This window comes from Brachyistius frenatus, unplaced genomic scaffold, assembly GCF_029030835.1.
Source record: "Brachyistius frenatus isolate BFR_SWC_R1_liver_20210118 unplaced genomic scaffold, ASM2903083v1 Contig_192, whole genome shotgun sequence".
NCBI lineage: Eukaryota > Metazoa > Chordata > Actinopteri > Embiotocidae > Brachyistius > Brachyistius frenatus.
Genome location: NW_027210791.1, coordinates 395,001 through 411,052, shown reverse-complemented (window position 1 = coordinate 411,052; position 16,052 = coordinate 395,001). Strand labels below are relative to the sequence as shown.

General features: G+C 41.0%; 2 protein-coding genes across 10 annotated transcripts in view; both read right to left on the bottom strand.

Annotated features, from left to right (window-relative positions):
- Positions 1-274, bottom strand: part of LOC138632715 (CMP-N-acetylneuraminate-beta-1,4-galactoside alpha-2,3-sialyltransferase-like) — a 30,004-nt gene extending 29,730 nt beyond the window's left edge. The window contains exon 1 of the mRNA XM_069718490.1: positions 106-274. The gene's annotated coding sequence lies outside the window, so the exon portion shown is untranslated. The remainder of the gene's footprint in view (positions 1-105) is intronic.
- A 2,120-nt stretch (positions 275-2,394) lies between these two features.
- The window catches only part of kdm4aa (lysine (K)-specific demethylase 4A, genome duplicate a), a 35,869-nt gene continuing 22,211 nt past the window's right edge, over positions 2,395-16,052 (bottom strand). For all 9 annotated transcript variants that reach the window (XM_069718476.1, XM_069718478.1, XM_069718479.1 and 6 more), the window contains 6 exons: positions 14,818-14,926; positions 9,509-9,697; positions 8,719-8,889; positions 6,851-6,970; positions 5,483-5,575; positions 2,395-5,352 (listed from right to left, as the gene is read on the bottom strand). In XM_069718476.1, the coding sequence (XP_069574577.1) occupies positions 5,212-5,352; positions 5,483-5,575; positions 6,851-6,970; positions 8,719-8,889; positions 9,509-9,697; positions 14,818-14,926 (823 nt within the window). In that variant the 3' untranslated portion in view covers positions 2,395-5,211. The remainder of the gene's footprint in view (positions 5,353-5,482; positions 5,576-6,850; positions 6,971-8,718; positions 8,890-9,508; positions 9,698-14,817; positions 14,927-16,052) is intronic.

Here is a 16,052-nt window from a genome sequence, read left to right as displayed (position 1 = left end):
GACCGGGGACCGAACCGCGGCGGTGTCGGTGCGGTGAATCAACAGAGCGAGCAGCTGACACGGGACTAGCTGCTCAATGTTAGCGACTCCGGTTCACGGACTTACTGGACGGATTCCGTTAGTTTCTCCGGTGACCTCCGGTCCGTCGGTGCGTCCTGCCGCCGCGTCGGTCGCTCGGTCGCTCGGTCACACCGCTGACGCGCATCGGTCCGCGTGAACGCTGCAGGAACACATCCGAGGAACCGGGCAGTCGGAGGCTGCGCGTGACGTTGACAGCCCCCGCTCGCCCCTCCCCTCCGCACAGGCTCGCGGGGGTCCCGGAGGAAACGTGGGCAATATTTCATCGGTTGTTTTAGAAGGAGTCTTTTTCATTTAAGTGGAAAAACAACTATTTGTCATGTTCTGCATCAGCAACTTTCCAACTGATGTCAGCTGTTTGGATGTTTTCCACTCCGACTGTTCTGTTCTGTGATGTTGGTCAGACTGACGTCTCACAGGACGAACTTAGTGCAAAATCACCCCAACAAATATGTAAATACAGCCTGCAGCCTACATTCATGTTGAGTCTGTAAACCTATTTTATATTCCGTACACCACTCTGTTTACTCAATCATTTGTGCCCTTTAATGACACACCACACATTCAAACAAGTTCACACAACAAACAAACAAGTACTCCAAACAACAAACAATTTCTCTATTGATACCATCAACCAATAGTTGTCAAACTCTGGTCTTAAAGTTACAGATCAATACGACTCACTGAGTAATCAGCTGTGATCAGGAACATGATCGGGTATAAAAGATGATTTCTGAGAGGCAGAGTCTCTCAGCAGTGAGGATGGGGAGAGGTTCACCACTCTGAAAGACTGTGTGGGAAAATAGTTCAACAATCCAAGAATAATGTTCCTCAACGTAAAACTACAAAGAATTAGTGGATCTCATCGTCTACGGTTCATAATATCATTAAAAGATTCAGAGAATCTGGAGAAATCTCTGAACACAAGGGACAAGGCTGAAAACCAATATTGGATGGTGGTGATCTTCGGGCCCTCAGGCAGCACTGCATTAAAAACACACTATTCTGGAGTGGAAATCACTGCATGGGCTCAGGAACACTTGTGAAAACCATCGTCTGTGAACACAGTTCATCGCTGCGTCCACAAATGATGTTAAAACTCTCCAAAGAAGAAACCAGATAGAAACATGATCCAGAAACACCGCTGCCTTCTCTGGACCGAGATCATTGAAGATGGACTGAGGTGAAGTGGACAACTGTCCTGAGGTCTGATGGATCACAATCTGAGATTCTGTTTGGAAATCATGGACGCTGCATCCTCCAGGTTAAAGAGGAGAGGGACCATCCAGCTTGTTATCAGCTCAGTTCTAAAGCCAGCATCTGTGATGGTACAGGGATGCATTAGTGCACATGGCATGGGTAGCTTGAACATCTGGAAGGAAGCATTAATGCTGAATGAGATATTCAGGTTTTGGAGCAACATGTGCTGCCATCCAGACAACGTCTCTTTCAGGGGAGGTCTTGTTTATTTCAGCAGAACAATGTCCAACCACATTCTGCACGTATTCCAACAGCATGGTTCTCTAGTAGAAGAGTCCGCTGATAAACTGGCCTCCTGCAGTCCAGACCTGTCAATCATTGAAATATTTATGAAACAAAGAATCCAACACAGGAGACTTTAAATTGTTGAGCAGCTGAAGTTCTGTATCAGGTAAAAGTGGGACAACATTTCACTTTCAAAACTCCAGAAACTAGTCTCCTCAGTTGTCAAACAGTGTTGTAAAAAGTGATGCAACACAGTGGCACCGTCCCAACTTTCTATGAAATGTGTTGCTGCCATCAAATTCAAAATGAGCATATATTTTTCATAAAACAATCAAACGAATATTAGTTTATATGATATGCAAATCATTGCATTGTTCTTATTCTACACAGCGTCCCAAACTTTCTGGAAATGGGGTTGTACATGCAGTACGTTTCTGCTCTGAATGGCCAAGCATGAAATGAAATATCATATTTTATTCAGATTTCACTCCTGGCTGAAGGGTTGAAGGTGTTGCACTTATAATAGCCCTTCCAATAATTTCCAAATATCTTTATTGAGTTATGTTCTTTAGTAAACACGCAACTTTACCAGCTCCGTAAAAGCTCAGCACAACACGAGTTTCAGTCCCCGCAAATATTTGACATTGCAGACATCTCTTCTTGGTAGTGACCAACCCACAGCTCTGCAGATCTAAAAGGTGTTTATTAACAATTAGCAAGAAATATTTTTTTTGGACCAGCTGGTTTTTAATATTGTTTTGTGACTTACTTCTAAAACCTTTGTAACAACAAATAAATAGTGATGAGAAATATGGAATGAAGACAGACAAATAGTGCTGAAGCACATTTCTTTACTATAACAAACACATGAATTTTACAAAATGCTCAAATGATAATCTGGAAGTTCTTTTATTTCTCTTCAGGAGGAGACGACAAGAACAGACGGCTTCTCTCCCGGGTCGACAGGTAATCCTCAAATAGACTAAATGACATTTGGACTTCACAGACCTCTGTGAAAATACACAGAATAGATTTTTTTTTTACAAAAACAACACAATCAAATCAAATAGAAAATCCCCTCCATGTAAAACTCTGTTGATAGTTTTTCAATAAAATGATTCTCTGGACCGATGAAAGCCGAGTCAGCAACTAACTTCAGGCCTTCGTCAGTCTGCTGTCTCACACCAGAACAAGTCCACAGGCAGACGACAGCATGTGAAGGCCACCGTGTCCCGGGAACGAGTGTGATCGAAGAGCGCGGCCAGGGGTGGAGGTGGAGGTGGGAGCACACAGTCCAGAAGACAGTTTTTATAAATGTACAATTAACATTCTTCAACATTCTTGGACAAATGATTGATGGCGGCACACAACTGTTCAAATGTCCTCGCAAACTGGAGCCAAACAAAAGTGCGATGCACGCGTTTCAGTAGGAGACCGAGGAAGCAACGGAGCGCACTAACATCTGAGAGGAGTCTTTAAAATTGCTCTATATACTGTAGAAAAAATAGACCATCCATTGTCCACTGCTGACTCATCATGTAATGCAGAGGTGACTTTATCAGAGCATCCTCATAAATAAACGTGTCAAAGCTCTACTCAGTTCTACTTAGGGAGGTGTGAAGGAATGCAGTCAACAGCTGGAGTGAAAGAGGCCTCATCAGCGCTCCCGATGACAAACACCTCATCCACGTCAGTAATTCTGTCTCAATCGTGTCGATGGGAATGCTGGGAAACCCGTTGTGGAAGTTTCTGGACACGCTGGAGTCATTGGGAGGTTTTTAAAACAACAAAACGGTGTTAAAGAAAAGCTAGAGTTTCTTCAGAGCTCCGAACCGCAGCCGAAAGCACCGAGGAAAGCTCTGGAGTTGACCTCGAAAGATTTCCACGCAGAACCCATTCTCTCGTTAATATCGAACGCTGTTCGCAGAGTTCCTGTGTTCTTTACTGTCGATAGAAAAATACTACACGTCAGCGAATATCTCCACAGATTTATAATCTGGTTCACTTTTCCTAATTACCACTACTGACATGTTTATGTAGTTCAAAGTTTTTTTCTACAGCTGCTTCTGTTTGTACAACAGTTGAAAACTTAATTTTTTACAAAAAAGGCCACAAATTTGCAAAAGTCTTCAAAAAAAAAAAAAAATCAAAAACATTTTTAAAAAAAAGTATCAAAACAGTTTGGATTTTGTAAAGAGACGCAGGTATTATAGCTGAATTCTAGAAAAACTTGTGTTTTGAAATAATCTCCTTACATAATAATGATGAACACCTGCTTCATCAGCTCATGATGTGTGCTATTAAAACGCGTTGGAAAGAAAACACGTTTTCAATGTGTTAAGATGGAGATTCCCAGTGGAAAGAGCAAGGGGCAGTTTCTCTGAAGGTTGTTGCTGATGCATCTTGGGAAACGGGTTACAAATGTTTTGTATGATGCAGCCGATGAACGTATTTCATCCAGACGGGAACGGTTCAGAAAACACTGAATGTTTTCAGGCTGGTTGATTCTCTTGGATAAAGATGAACTGAGGATGTTACAGATCTGTGTGTTGGAGATGTTGCTGCACTTCATCACTGGACAGTTTGTTCTGTGATGCTGCTTCATGTTCACATTGAGTCTCGCTGTGGCCTCATCAGAACACGCAGCCTGGCAGGAACCTGGAGGAACCTGGAGGAACATCTCTACAGCTGAAATAAGGAGTCTGTAACTCATGTCAACCGACAGAAAATCAATACGAATCCTTTTTTTTTTTTTATTTTTTTTCATTTTTGGAATAAAATGCTGAATATCTACTGAATGGAGCTTTTTTCTCTTATATTATTTTTCATAAACTGAATAGAAATTCATCTTAAATACGTCAATCTCAGCTCTGGGAGATTCTAATCAGCATATTTCCCTTTTTTCCCCGATGCCATAAATTAAAGGATTAATAATAACAATAACCGCTAGCTGCAGCTCAAGACATGTTTGAGTTTTTCAGCACATAACGTAGGGTAGTTATGAAGTAATCATACCGGCAATGTCCTCATTTATGTCTGTCAGTTAAGAGGAACTTGCTGTTAATTAGAATTGAATGAATCCAGATGTTTCCTCTCCCTCCCTACCAGGCTCGGTATCACACACACAGGAACACAATGGAAGCTGATGGAGTCCCTCAAACTGAGCTGAACACTCCCGTGGCAGATTGAATTGAAATGTTTATCAGAGATTCATTTCACATCCCTGCAGATTAAAGTTCAACACCTTCTTTTTCATATTTCTTGTTTATCAGTACCCAAATTCAAAATGCTACGTTACTGAAAATACTGTCTTTCTTTTGCTTCCTTCTTTGCTGTGCTGCTTCGGTTGGAAGTCATCCAGCTGTGGCGTTAAATAAAAAAAAAAATACTGCAGTTTCCAAACAGATTGAACGAAGACGGATGAAGGAGACGTGAGAGGCGTCTCCAGAATCCTGAATGAGCTACACTCTCTCTGCAGCTACCTGTGGAGTTCAGGTACAGTGAGTTCAGTCGGTGCTGGTGGGGTGTGTGTGTGTGTGTGTGTGTGTGTGTGTGTGTGTGTGTGTGTGTGTGTGTGTGTGTGTGTGTGTGTGTGTGTGTGTGTGTGTGTGTGTGCGGGGTGGGGGGGCAGACAGGTGGGAGGGAGGGTTACTCCATGATGGCTCTGTAGATCACAGGCTCGATGTAGTCGCCCCTGTACCGGGAGTTGATCACTCGCTGCCTCTTTGAGTCCTGGATGATTTCCTTCTCCTCAAAGATCCCATCAAACCTCATGTCAGACGCTTTAGACTGCAGAGACAACAACAACAAAAATAACAACAACAACACAGACTTCATCTCTCACTGCTTCTGTTTGCTCTGACAGATATGAAGTTTGTTAAATTATCAGACAGAACATGTGAGTGTGTCCTGGACGTACCAGTCTGGATTTGACCCTCTTGGGTAGTTCTTCATCCAGAGCGTAGACGTCGTCTCTCTTGGCTGTCAGCTGTGAGCCGTCCTCAAACTCCACCTGCAGTCCAGACACGCAGCAAACAACACAATAAACACACAAACACTAAGCAGTTTGGAAAACAGTTTGAGTGTTTTGGTCAGTTTATTATTCAGGGTTCACACTCCAAGTCAAATGTTAAATTCACTGACTGAAAAGCTGAAACTCCACGACCGATAATGAACAGAAAAACATGCTGAGCAGACAAGAAACAGACACTTTATGTTATTCACATCTATTTCCATGCTTACAGGCATTTTCATTACAAAACGTTTTACTGTTTAAACCTTCTGCATGATCATGATCACACACAACTAGACCTGTAAACCTTTAAAAACACACAAACTGACCCTGCGCAAAAACCTTTTTCAAAAATTCAAATATTTTCGAATGTGAACAGTAAGAAGCCAACATGTTTCTTACAGTTGCCGTGGCTGCGAAGGGGTCTCTCTACCATATTTGATAGATTTATAGTCGTTTTACAGACTTTACATGCCGTCTATTTTTATCACCGAGTCTATGAACTCATTCTTTTTTAGCCAAAGCTCTTCAAATCTACATTTTCCTGCATGTTTGCCTTCCTGAGAAGACACATCTTACTGAACGAACAGAAAGACGATAATGTGATTAAAAAAGACTACATGGAAAAATATTATATTTTGATAAATGGCAACTTAAATTTAATCATAAAAAAAAAATTGGCTGATATTCCACGACTTGGCCCAAAAAAATGTTCAAATCTCCTGACTGTCCCTGTCTGGAAATGAGCTTTTTAAATTCTCTGATATTCCCTGACCTGTGGGTTTAAGTGTAAGATGAGTAAGATTTTGAATTCCTATTTTATGTCCTTCAGTGACAAAGTGCCCTGGGTTTCTCTGTATAATATTGTAAAGTTCTGCTGTAAGGACTTTACTGTGTTAAGTACCATGAAATAACCCGTGTCGTGATTTGGCGCGACATAAATAAAAGTGAATTGAATTGAATTTCAGTTTCAGGTTTTCTTCTAATTCAGAGGAACTGCTTGCTCAGTCCTGGTCTTAAAGTGTCAGTCTGGGCAACACAATGTTCAGACAGACATCTACACTCTGGCAAAAACACAACCAGGTTGTAATGAGTCAAATGAGTGCATGTTCCTGGTGGAGTATTTCTGCTGTTTACCTTACACAATACAAAGTAAGAGATAAAAACAGAATATACATTCCAGAAATTCTTTCTGCATTCTTTAAGTCACAATTCGCTCATCTGTTCCTCTTTTTCCTCTTTTAATACAAAACAAACACAAATAAATATTCTTACCAGGTACATTTGAGTGATATGAGCTGCCACAAATTTGGCCCCGTACACCAGGCCGTCTGTCCACCGCACCTGAACCACTTCCCCCGGGGGCGGGGGCCCGAGGTGAGCACAGTCTCGGCTCTGACCAACAAACACACATCGCAGAGTTGTGAGGAAACTGAAGAAATGCACACATTGTGTGCACACAGACGTTTCAATGGTGTTACAAAGGACAAATATTCACCTTTCCAGAACCTAAATTTACATGTCAGTGTTAACTCTTATGCTTGAGTGAAATCTGAAACATCCTCTTGTATGTATATTTATTTATTTTGAGATAGTAACTCATTATTTTGGAAATAGTAAGTCAATATTTTGATATGAAGTAATTATTTTGAGATATTAAGTCCTTATTTTGAGATAGTACGTCCTTATTTTGAGATATTAAGTCAATATTTTGAGATAGTACGTCCTTATTTTGAAATATTAAGTCAATATTTTGAGATAGTACATCCTTATTTTGAGATAGTATGTCCTTATTTTGAGATATTAAGTCAATATTTTGAGATAGTACGTCCTTATTTTGAGATATTAAGTCAATATTTTGAGATAGTACATCCTTATTTTGAGATAGTACGTCCTTATTTTGAGATATTAAGTCAATATTTTGAGATAGTACGTCCTTATTTTGAGATATTAAGTATTTTGAGATAGTACATCCTTATTTTGAGATCGTCCTATTTTGAGATATTAAGTCAATATTTTGAGATAGTACGTCCTTATTTTGAGAAAGCTTCTCATTATAATGACTTCCAAGATGTTTTTTTTTTTATCCCGCTGGTGGAAACAGGCTTCCATACGCGTTGATGTTGAGCAACGGTCAACAATAATCACTTGCTGATGTCCTCTGAGGTTGAAAGCCTACTTCTAAACGGATACAGTTCATACTGTTCGAAGCTCATAGCTGTAAATGAAGGAGATCTGTAATGTCAGCTAAATACAAACAAACTGTTTTAAAAGCTCTTAATTGACTCATAATAGACATAATAAGAAGCTCAAGCCTTAAATGCATGGGTGTGTTTTGAGTCTTCCTACATTAGTTGGGTCTTTATACCATGCAGATTAAGCCATATATTAAAATCATATTGCTTACAAATTTAGGACAATGTAATTTAAAAATAACAAACACACCAATATTCTTTTACTATTGATATGTTTAAAAATATGAAATGTTTTTTATTTTAGTCATATTTAATTCCATGTCATGTGTTCAATTTTATGTTTCTGCTGTGATTTCTTACAATGTGATATCCTCAGTAATCACTGATCCCATTAACAGTAAATTACAGTCAACTTACATTCAGCTTGGATATTTCAGCTGAAGTGGCTCCAATTCTGGACAAACTAAAGACTTGTTTTTTCTTTCCTCCTTCCTCATACCAACAGGCTGCACAGTGTAAACCTGGAGCCACCAGATGGACTTTTTTTTAAGAGAAAAACATTCGACAAAAAAAAAAAGTCTAAAAAGCATTTTGGCCATTCTGACACCAGAACCTTGATAAGAGACAACAGTGGGAAGAATACCATGACGTCGAATGCCTTATTAAACTAGAAAATGCATTTCCAGGAGAAAATGCTAGTGTGAATGCTATGCTAAAATGAGTTTACAAAAGCTGAGCTGAATTTACGTCTGAGAAAATGTAGAAATGCAGAAATGCAAAACTATGAAGCTGAAAGCTGAAGCAAATCACTTAAGCAATGCTGAATGCATGAGAAAGGGTGTCATATGTTCCCGGGTCACTTAAGACCCTGGGAATGCATTTAAGCATTGATGTCCTTGTAAGGACTTCAACTGCCTGTAGGTTGTTTTTTAATATAGTGGAACCTACCACAATGTCTTCAGGGAAGAGATTATCACTGAAGGAACCATCATCGAAGTTGACCTCATAGAAGGTCTCTTTGGACAGCTGCACCACATCACACTGGTAGTAGCGTCCGTTCTTGTGCTTGCATATGACCTTCTGTCCCACAGTCAGCTCGTGCATGGCTGCTTTATTGCGCTGTCGGAGGACACGGAGGAAACAACATTTTTACATATTTCCAATGTGGGCAGGGAAAATGTGGCCTTCACAATAAAATGTTCTAATGAAATGTTTGTGATCAGAGGAAGTGATTCCATATTACTGGATGTTAAATAAGTTTTCTCCACACGTCCAGTTGTCAGAGCCGTCTCTTTGTTTGTTTCATCCAGCAGGTCTATGTGTTGAATGAACATGAATTAAACAGCATCTAAAGCTCTTATTTTGACAGCTGATGGGAGGTTTTTTTTGGTAACTTTTAGCTCTTTGGTTTTCTATGTACCATAAATAACTAAAAAAAAGATTATAACTAAATTATTTCTGTGATGTGCAGCATGATTATTGTCAAAGGAAGTATTTACATATCCATGTTTATCAGGCAGTGTTAAAAAAAAATTGCATTTTTCTTTCTCAACTTGCAATTTTTTCTTATTCACGCAATTTAAGGCAAAAAACTCACTTAAAACTCCGCAAATTACATCGTAATTTTGCTGAAAATCCGGCGCAAAATCCAACATTTTTGATCGCACCAATCACAAAAAACACAAAATCCTGGAGGGAGATACTAACAGTATCAAACTTTCCCGTCACTGCTCCTTACCTCAATCTGAGTGGGGCCTTTGTGTCGACAGCAGGTAACATGGACCACAAAGGGCCATTCATCCGGCTGCATCAGGACTCCGGCAGCCTGGGCGCAGGTCGGGTGGTAGGCGGTGGGACAGCGGCCATGAGAGCACTGAACACAGCAGCCCGACGCCTTCTTCATCCGCTTCTTACAGTAGTAACATTTCTGTGTGAAGAGAACACAGCAGCCAGTGAAGCTGAATTCGTTGGAGTCGCTGTTGGCGTCAGAGTAAACTAGAATCACCTCCTCTGCTGAGCAGCGGAGCTGCAGGTTATATCCACGTCTGTAATGCACACGTAGAGCAGAACTTCCCAGAGGAGGACGTTGTAACAGTGGAGGAAATGCACACGAGGGTTTTTTTCTCACGTGTTCAAAACATTTAGAAGTGCTTCTGAGACTTAACTCCCATAAACACCAGAGGAAGTCCAACTAATATTGCTCCTGTGATATTTAAATCATGTTTTGGGAGAAATAGTGTTTTATATTCAGTCAGTGGAAGAAGCTGCCTATCTCAAACTAAACCGAGAGGAGTTTAAATCAGATCTGAAGAAATGTTTTATAAATAACTTGTAGTTGTACAAATATCTGATGCTTGTTTGGTTTTGTCTTAACATTTGTGCTGGAATAGAGAACCACAATGGAAATAAGCCACGAGGCTATTTTTATCCTCCATAATTTTTAAAACATTTATTTGAGGCATTTGTGATCAGCCTGTTGTATGTTTTAAAATTCGTTAAATAAATCTGTCCGTCTGTCCATCCATTAGTACAAGTAATAAGTACTGATACTATCTTTTTAGAGTGGTGTAGAGGAGATTGTGTTGAATCTGGAAACATCTGAACCATATTTGTACGACCACGAATATTGTTATTATTATTATTGTTTCCTACAAAGTGGGATGTAATGTCAGCTCTATGTTGGAGACGGTACAGAAGTCAGCTGTGATTTCAAAACCAGATGATCTGAAAACAGTTTGTCGTACAGAGAAACGAGCGGTTTCATCAGAAAGGTTGAGTTCTGCTGTTTATGATGATAATCAGCACGTTGGGAAGCGATCTGGACTTCAGGAATTATTGAGTTGAGAGTAGCGGGTGTTGAGAAGGACGCAGCGCTTCATACCGAGTGGAATGACCATTAAACTTGATGCAACTTTAAAGTGGAGTTTCTCTGCAACACTTGGTCACAAAGACGAGGCTCTCACATTGTTGGAGAGCTCAAGTCGTGCAGTTTCATACGACATTCACTGCAGCTCTCTGTGATGAAGACTCGCTGCGCTGTTACATGGACCAGAAGGGGTGGGGGTTTGGACGCAATTGGCGTCCGTAGGGTTGTAAGGGTTAACGTCCAAATAACATCTGACACCAATATCAGTCAGCTGTTAAGAAGGACCTCCGGACAAAAAGAAAGCACTCAAGTGGGATAATCACTTCATTTGTATCAAGATGGATCCTCCACATATTTATTCTACATTTACAGTGGTGTGAAAAAGTGTTTGCCTCCTTCCTGATTTCCAATTTTTTTGCATGTCTGTCACACTTAAATGTTTCAGATCATCAAACAAATTTAACTATTAGTCAAAGATAACACAAGTAAACACAAAATGCAGTTTTTAAATGAAGGTTTTTATTATTAAGGGAGAAAAACAATCCAAACCCACAAGGCCCTGTGTGAAAAAGTGTTTCCCCCTCCTGTTAAAACAGAACTTAACTGTGGTTTATCACACCTGAGTTCAATTTCTCGAGCCACACCCAGGCCTGATTACTGACACACCTGTTCTCAATCCAGAAACCACTTCAATAGGACCTGCCTGACAAAGTGAAGTAGACCAGAAGATCCTCAGAAGATAGACGTCATGCTGAGATCCAAAGAAATTCAGGAACAAATGAGAAAGAAAGTAATTGAGATCTATCAGTCTGGAAAAGGTTCTAAAGCCATTTCTAAAGCTTTGGGACTCCAGAGAACCACAGTGAGAACCATTATCCACAAATGGAGAAAACATGGAACAGCGGTGAACCTTCCCAGGAGCGGCCGGCCGACCAAAATTACCCCAAGAGAGCAGAGACGACTCATCCGAGAGGTCACAAAAGACCCACAACAACATCCAAAGAACTGCAGGCCTCACTTGCCTCAGTTCAGGTCAGTGTTCATGACTCCACCAGAAGAAAGAGACTCGGCAGAAATGGCTGCATGGCAGAGTTCCAAGACCAAAACCACCGCTGAGCAAAAACAACATTAAGGCTCGTCTCATTTTTGCCAGAAAACATCTTGATGATCCTCAAGACTTTTGGGAAAATACTCTGTGGACTGATGACACAAAAGTTGAACTTTTTGGAAGGTGTGTGTCCCGTTACATCTGGCGTAAAAGTAACACCGCATTTCAGAAAAAGAACATCATACCAACAGTAAAATATGGTGATGTGGTAGTGTGATGGTCTGGGGCTGTTTTACTGCTTCAGGACCTGGAAGACTTGCTGTGATAAATGGAACCATGAATTCTACCGTCTACCAAAACATCCTGAAGGAGAACGTCCGGCCGTCTGTTCGTGACCTCAAGCTGAAGCCAACTTGGGTTCTGCAGCAGGACAATGATCCAAAACACACCAGCAAGTTCACCTCTGAATGGATGAAGAAAAACAAAATGAAGACTTTGGAGTGGCCTAGTCAAAGTCCTGACCTGAATCCTATTGAGATGCTGTAGCATGACCTTAAAAAGGAGGTTGGTGCTGGAAAACCCTCCAATGTGGCTGAATTACAACAACTCTGTAAAGATGAGTCGGCCAACATTCCTCCACAGCTGGAAAAGACTCATTGCAAGTTATCACAAACGCTTGATTGCAGTTGTTGCTGCTGAGGGTGGTCCAACCAGTTATTAGGTTTAGGGGGAAACACTTTTTCACACAGGCCCATGTGGGTTTGGATTGTTTTTCTCCCTTAATAATAAAAACCTTCATTTAAAAACTGCATTTTGTGTTTACTTGTGTTATCTTTGACTAATATTTAAATTTGTTTGATGATCTGAAACATTTAAGTGTGACAGACATGCAAAAAAAATTGGAAATCAGGAAGGGGGCAAACACTTTTTCACACCACTGTATGTTTCCTTACTACCTCTATTTTATATCCTGTAATTTATTGCTTTGTCCTGTACATGCTGCTGCTGTAACAAAAATTTTCCCATGACAGCATTAATAAAGTACCTACATATCTAACATTACATTTCATTTAGCTGACGCTTTTATCCAAAGAGACTTACAACACCATCGGGAACAATTTTAGGGTTCAGTGTCTTGCTCAAGGACGCTCAGGCACGTGGACAGGGGGAGCTGGGATTGAGCCACCAACCTTCCGATTAGTGTGCAACCCACTCTACCAACTGAGCTACAGCCTCCTATCCATCCATCCATCCATTCCATTCCATTCCTGCCAGATGAGTGTGTTTGCTGTGCAACACTCACATGAACCTGTGGGACTGTTTTCTCTTCGGTAAATAATAATCCTGAAAACAATAATCCTTCTTATTGTCTGTTGTCTCCATTCAGTTCCTCGCTCGTGTCGTTTCTCTTCTTTCTTTTGCAGACATCTCTGGAGCTGCATGTCTCTGGTCTGTGATGACAACAGTTCATGTCTTGTATCTCTATACTGTCCTTTTCTCTCTCTGCTCTCCTCTCACCCCAACCGGTCCAGGCAGATGTTTTCCACCTCTGGTTCTGTTAACAGATGTTCTCCACCTCTGATCCTGGTTCTGTCAACAGATGTTCTCCACCTCTGAGCCTGGTTCTGTTAACAGATGTTCTCCACCTCTGATCCTGGTTCTGTCAACAGATGTTCTCCACCTCTGAGCCTGGTTCTGTTGACAGATGTTCTCCACCTCTGGTTCTGTTAACATATGTTCTCCACCTCTGAGTCTGGTTCTGTTAACAGATGATCTCCACCTCTGAGCCTGGTTCTGTTAACATATGTTATCCACCTCTGGTTCTATTAACAGATGTTCTCCACCTCCGACCCTGGTTCTGTTAACAGATGTTCTCCACCTCTGAGTCTGGTTGTTAACAGATGTTCTCCACCTCTGGTTCTGTTAACAGATGTTCTCCACCTCTGAGCCTGGTTCTGTTAACAGATGTTCTCCACCTCTGAGTCTGGTTCTGTTAACAGATGCTCTCCACCTCTGGTTCTGTTAACAGATGTTCTCCACCTCTGAGCCTGGTTCAGTTAACAGATGTTCTCCACTTCTGATCCTGGTTCTGTTAACAGATGTTGTCCACCTCTGAGCCTGGTTCTGTTAACAGATGTTCTCCACCTCCGACTCTGGTTCTGTTAACAGATGTTCTCCACCCCTGAGCCTGGTTCTGTTAACAGATGTTCTCCACCTCTGATCCTGGTTCTGTTAACATATGTTCTCCACCTCTGAGTCTCGTTCTATTAACAGATGTTCTCCACCTCTGAGCCTGGTTCTGTTAACAGATGTTCTCCACCTCTGAGCCTGATTCTGTTAACATATGTTATCCACCTCTGAGTCTGGTTCTGTTAACAGATGTTCTCCACCTCTGGTTCTATTAACAGATGTTCTCCACCTCCGACCCTGGTTCTGGTTCTGTTAACAGATGTTCTCCACCTCTGGTTCTGTTAACAGATGTTCCCCACCTCTGGTTCTGTTAACAGATGTTCTCCACCTCCGACCCTGGTTCTGTTAACAGATGTTCTCCACCTCTGAGTCTGGTTCTATTAACAGATGTTCTCCACCTCTGAGTCTGGTTCTGTTAACAGATGTTCTCCACCTCCGACCCTGGTTCTGTTAACAGATGTTCTCCACCTCTGGTTCTGTTAACAGATGTTCTCCACCTCTGAGTCTGGTTCTGTCGGAGGTTTCTTCCTCTTAAAAGGGAGTTTTTTTTCTACCTAACTTACGTGATAATTGTTGAATTGTTGTGATTTGGGGCCATATAAATGAAATTGAATTGAATTGAATTGATTTGAATGATAGCCGTTGCTTGCATCACTATTGACATACAGCCGATGCGTGTTGTTAAAATTGTTGTGCTGTCATTATCAAGGAGGCACCAAAGTTTCTCATACGATAGTTTTTAAAGAGAGAAGAAAGGATGGTCAATAATTCGCTCAAGCCTTCCTGAGAAATGCTGTTTGCTGTTCCATCCAAATATCTGCCGTGAAACAATCCTACTGCTGTTAAAGGTCTTAACGCTGGCTTTGATGTTGACATCCTCATTTTGAATAGCAGCTTCCACTGTGAATGTAACAGTAGCTTCTCCGCCAGCAGGTCAACTCACCAGTTTAAATCTCTGCAGAGGGATTCCACTTAAATCCACAGGACTCCTCTCGGTGATGTTGACGAAGCGAGCCTCCAGCACGGCCACGGCACACAGAACATGGACCCACCTGCAGCGGACGCACACACTGTTCACCACTGACAACAACACTAGCATGGAGCTCACATTCACCATCTTTCTGATTCTTTTGTAGTTTTACATTGTGATATTATTTATTTTCATTACTAAAGGAATAGACATGTTTTTATCCATGATCGGACAGACTGATGCTCACTGGAGCTGTTTTCAGGGTTCACACTCCAAGTCAAATGTCAAACTCCCTGACTTTCACATGCCCCTCTGTTTGATATTAAATCAATTAAATCCATGTCTAAATCCAACAATAACAGCAATTAGCTCAGTCTAATAAGCCATCAGTGAGCACTAATGCTACCAAACACACACACTGACAATAACAAGCTAATTCATGTTATGGTTACATACATGGAAAACATTACAGTTTGATAACTGACAACTAAAATTTAAACAAGCAAACAAAATTCCCTGATATTCCCCGACCCGTGGAAACCCTGTGATTCCCTATTAAATAAAACGAAGTTCTCCTGTGCTCAGGTGAGCTGCGGCCTTTAGAGGACGCTGAAGTAGTGAAAACATGATCATGGTTTTATTTCAAGTCCTTGTTGTTTGCCCTCATGGCACTTAACACATTAAAGTCCTTCTAGCAGAACTTTACAATATTATACAGAGAAACCAACAATTCAACAAGTCAACAATTCCCACATAAGCTAGGAGGGAAAAACTCCTCTTTAAGGGAGAAAAACCTCCAACAGAGGGAAGAAAAACTCCCTTTAACAGGAAGAAACCTCCGACAGAACCAGGATCAGAGGTGGAGAACATCTGCCTCGACCGGTTGGGGTGAGAGGAGAGCAGAGAGAGAAAAGAACAGTATCGAGATCATGTACAGTTGTACAATGATAAAAATTATAATCAGAATTGATCAAGACAAACACCTAAAAAAAGAGAAGGAATCAATCATTTTGTCAACATCAGACAAAATTATCAATTTGATAATTGGAAATAATATGTTATTTGTCACAGTTGGACCATGAGCATGTTTTCAGACACTCTGACACTGGCTGAGAGTGGCTGAGCACTTTCCATCAGTTTGATCAGAGTAACTAAAGGTTTTAAGGATATCGTGAACACGTACTAAAATAGCTCCGCGTACTTCCTCA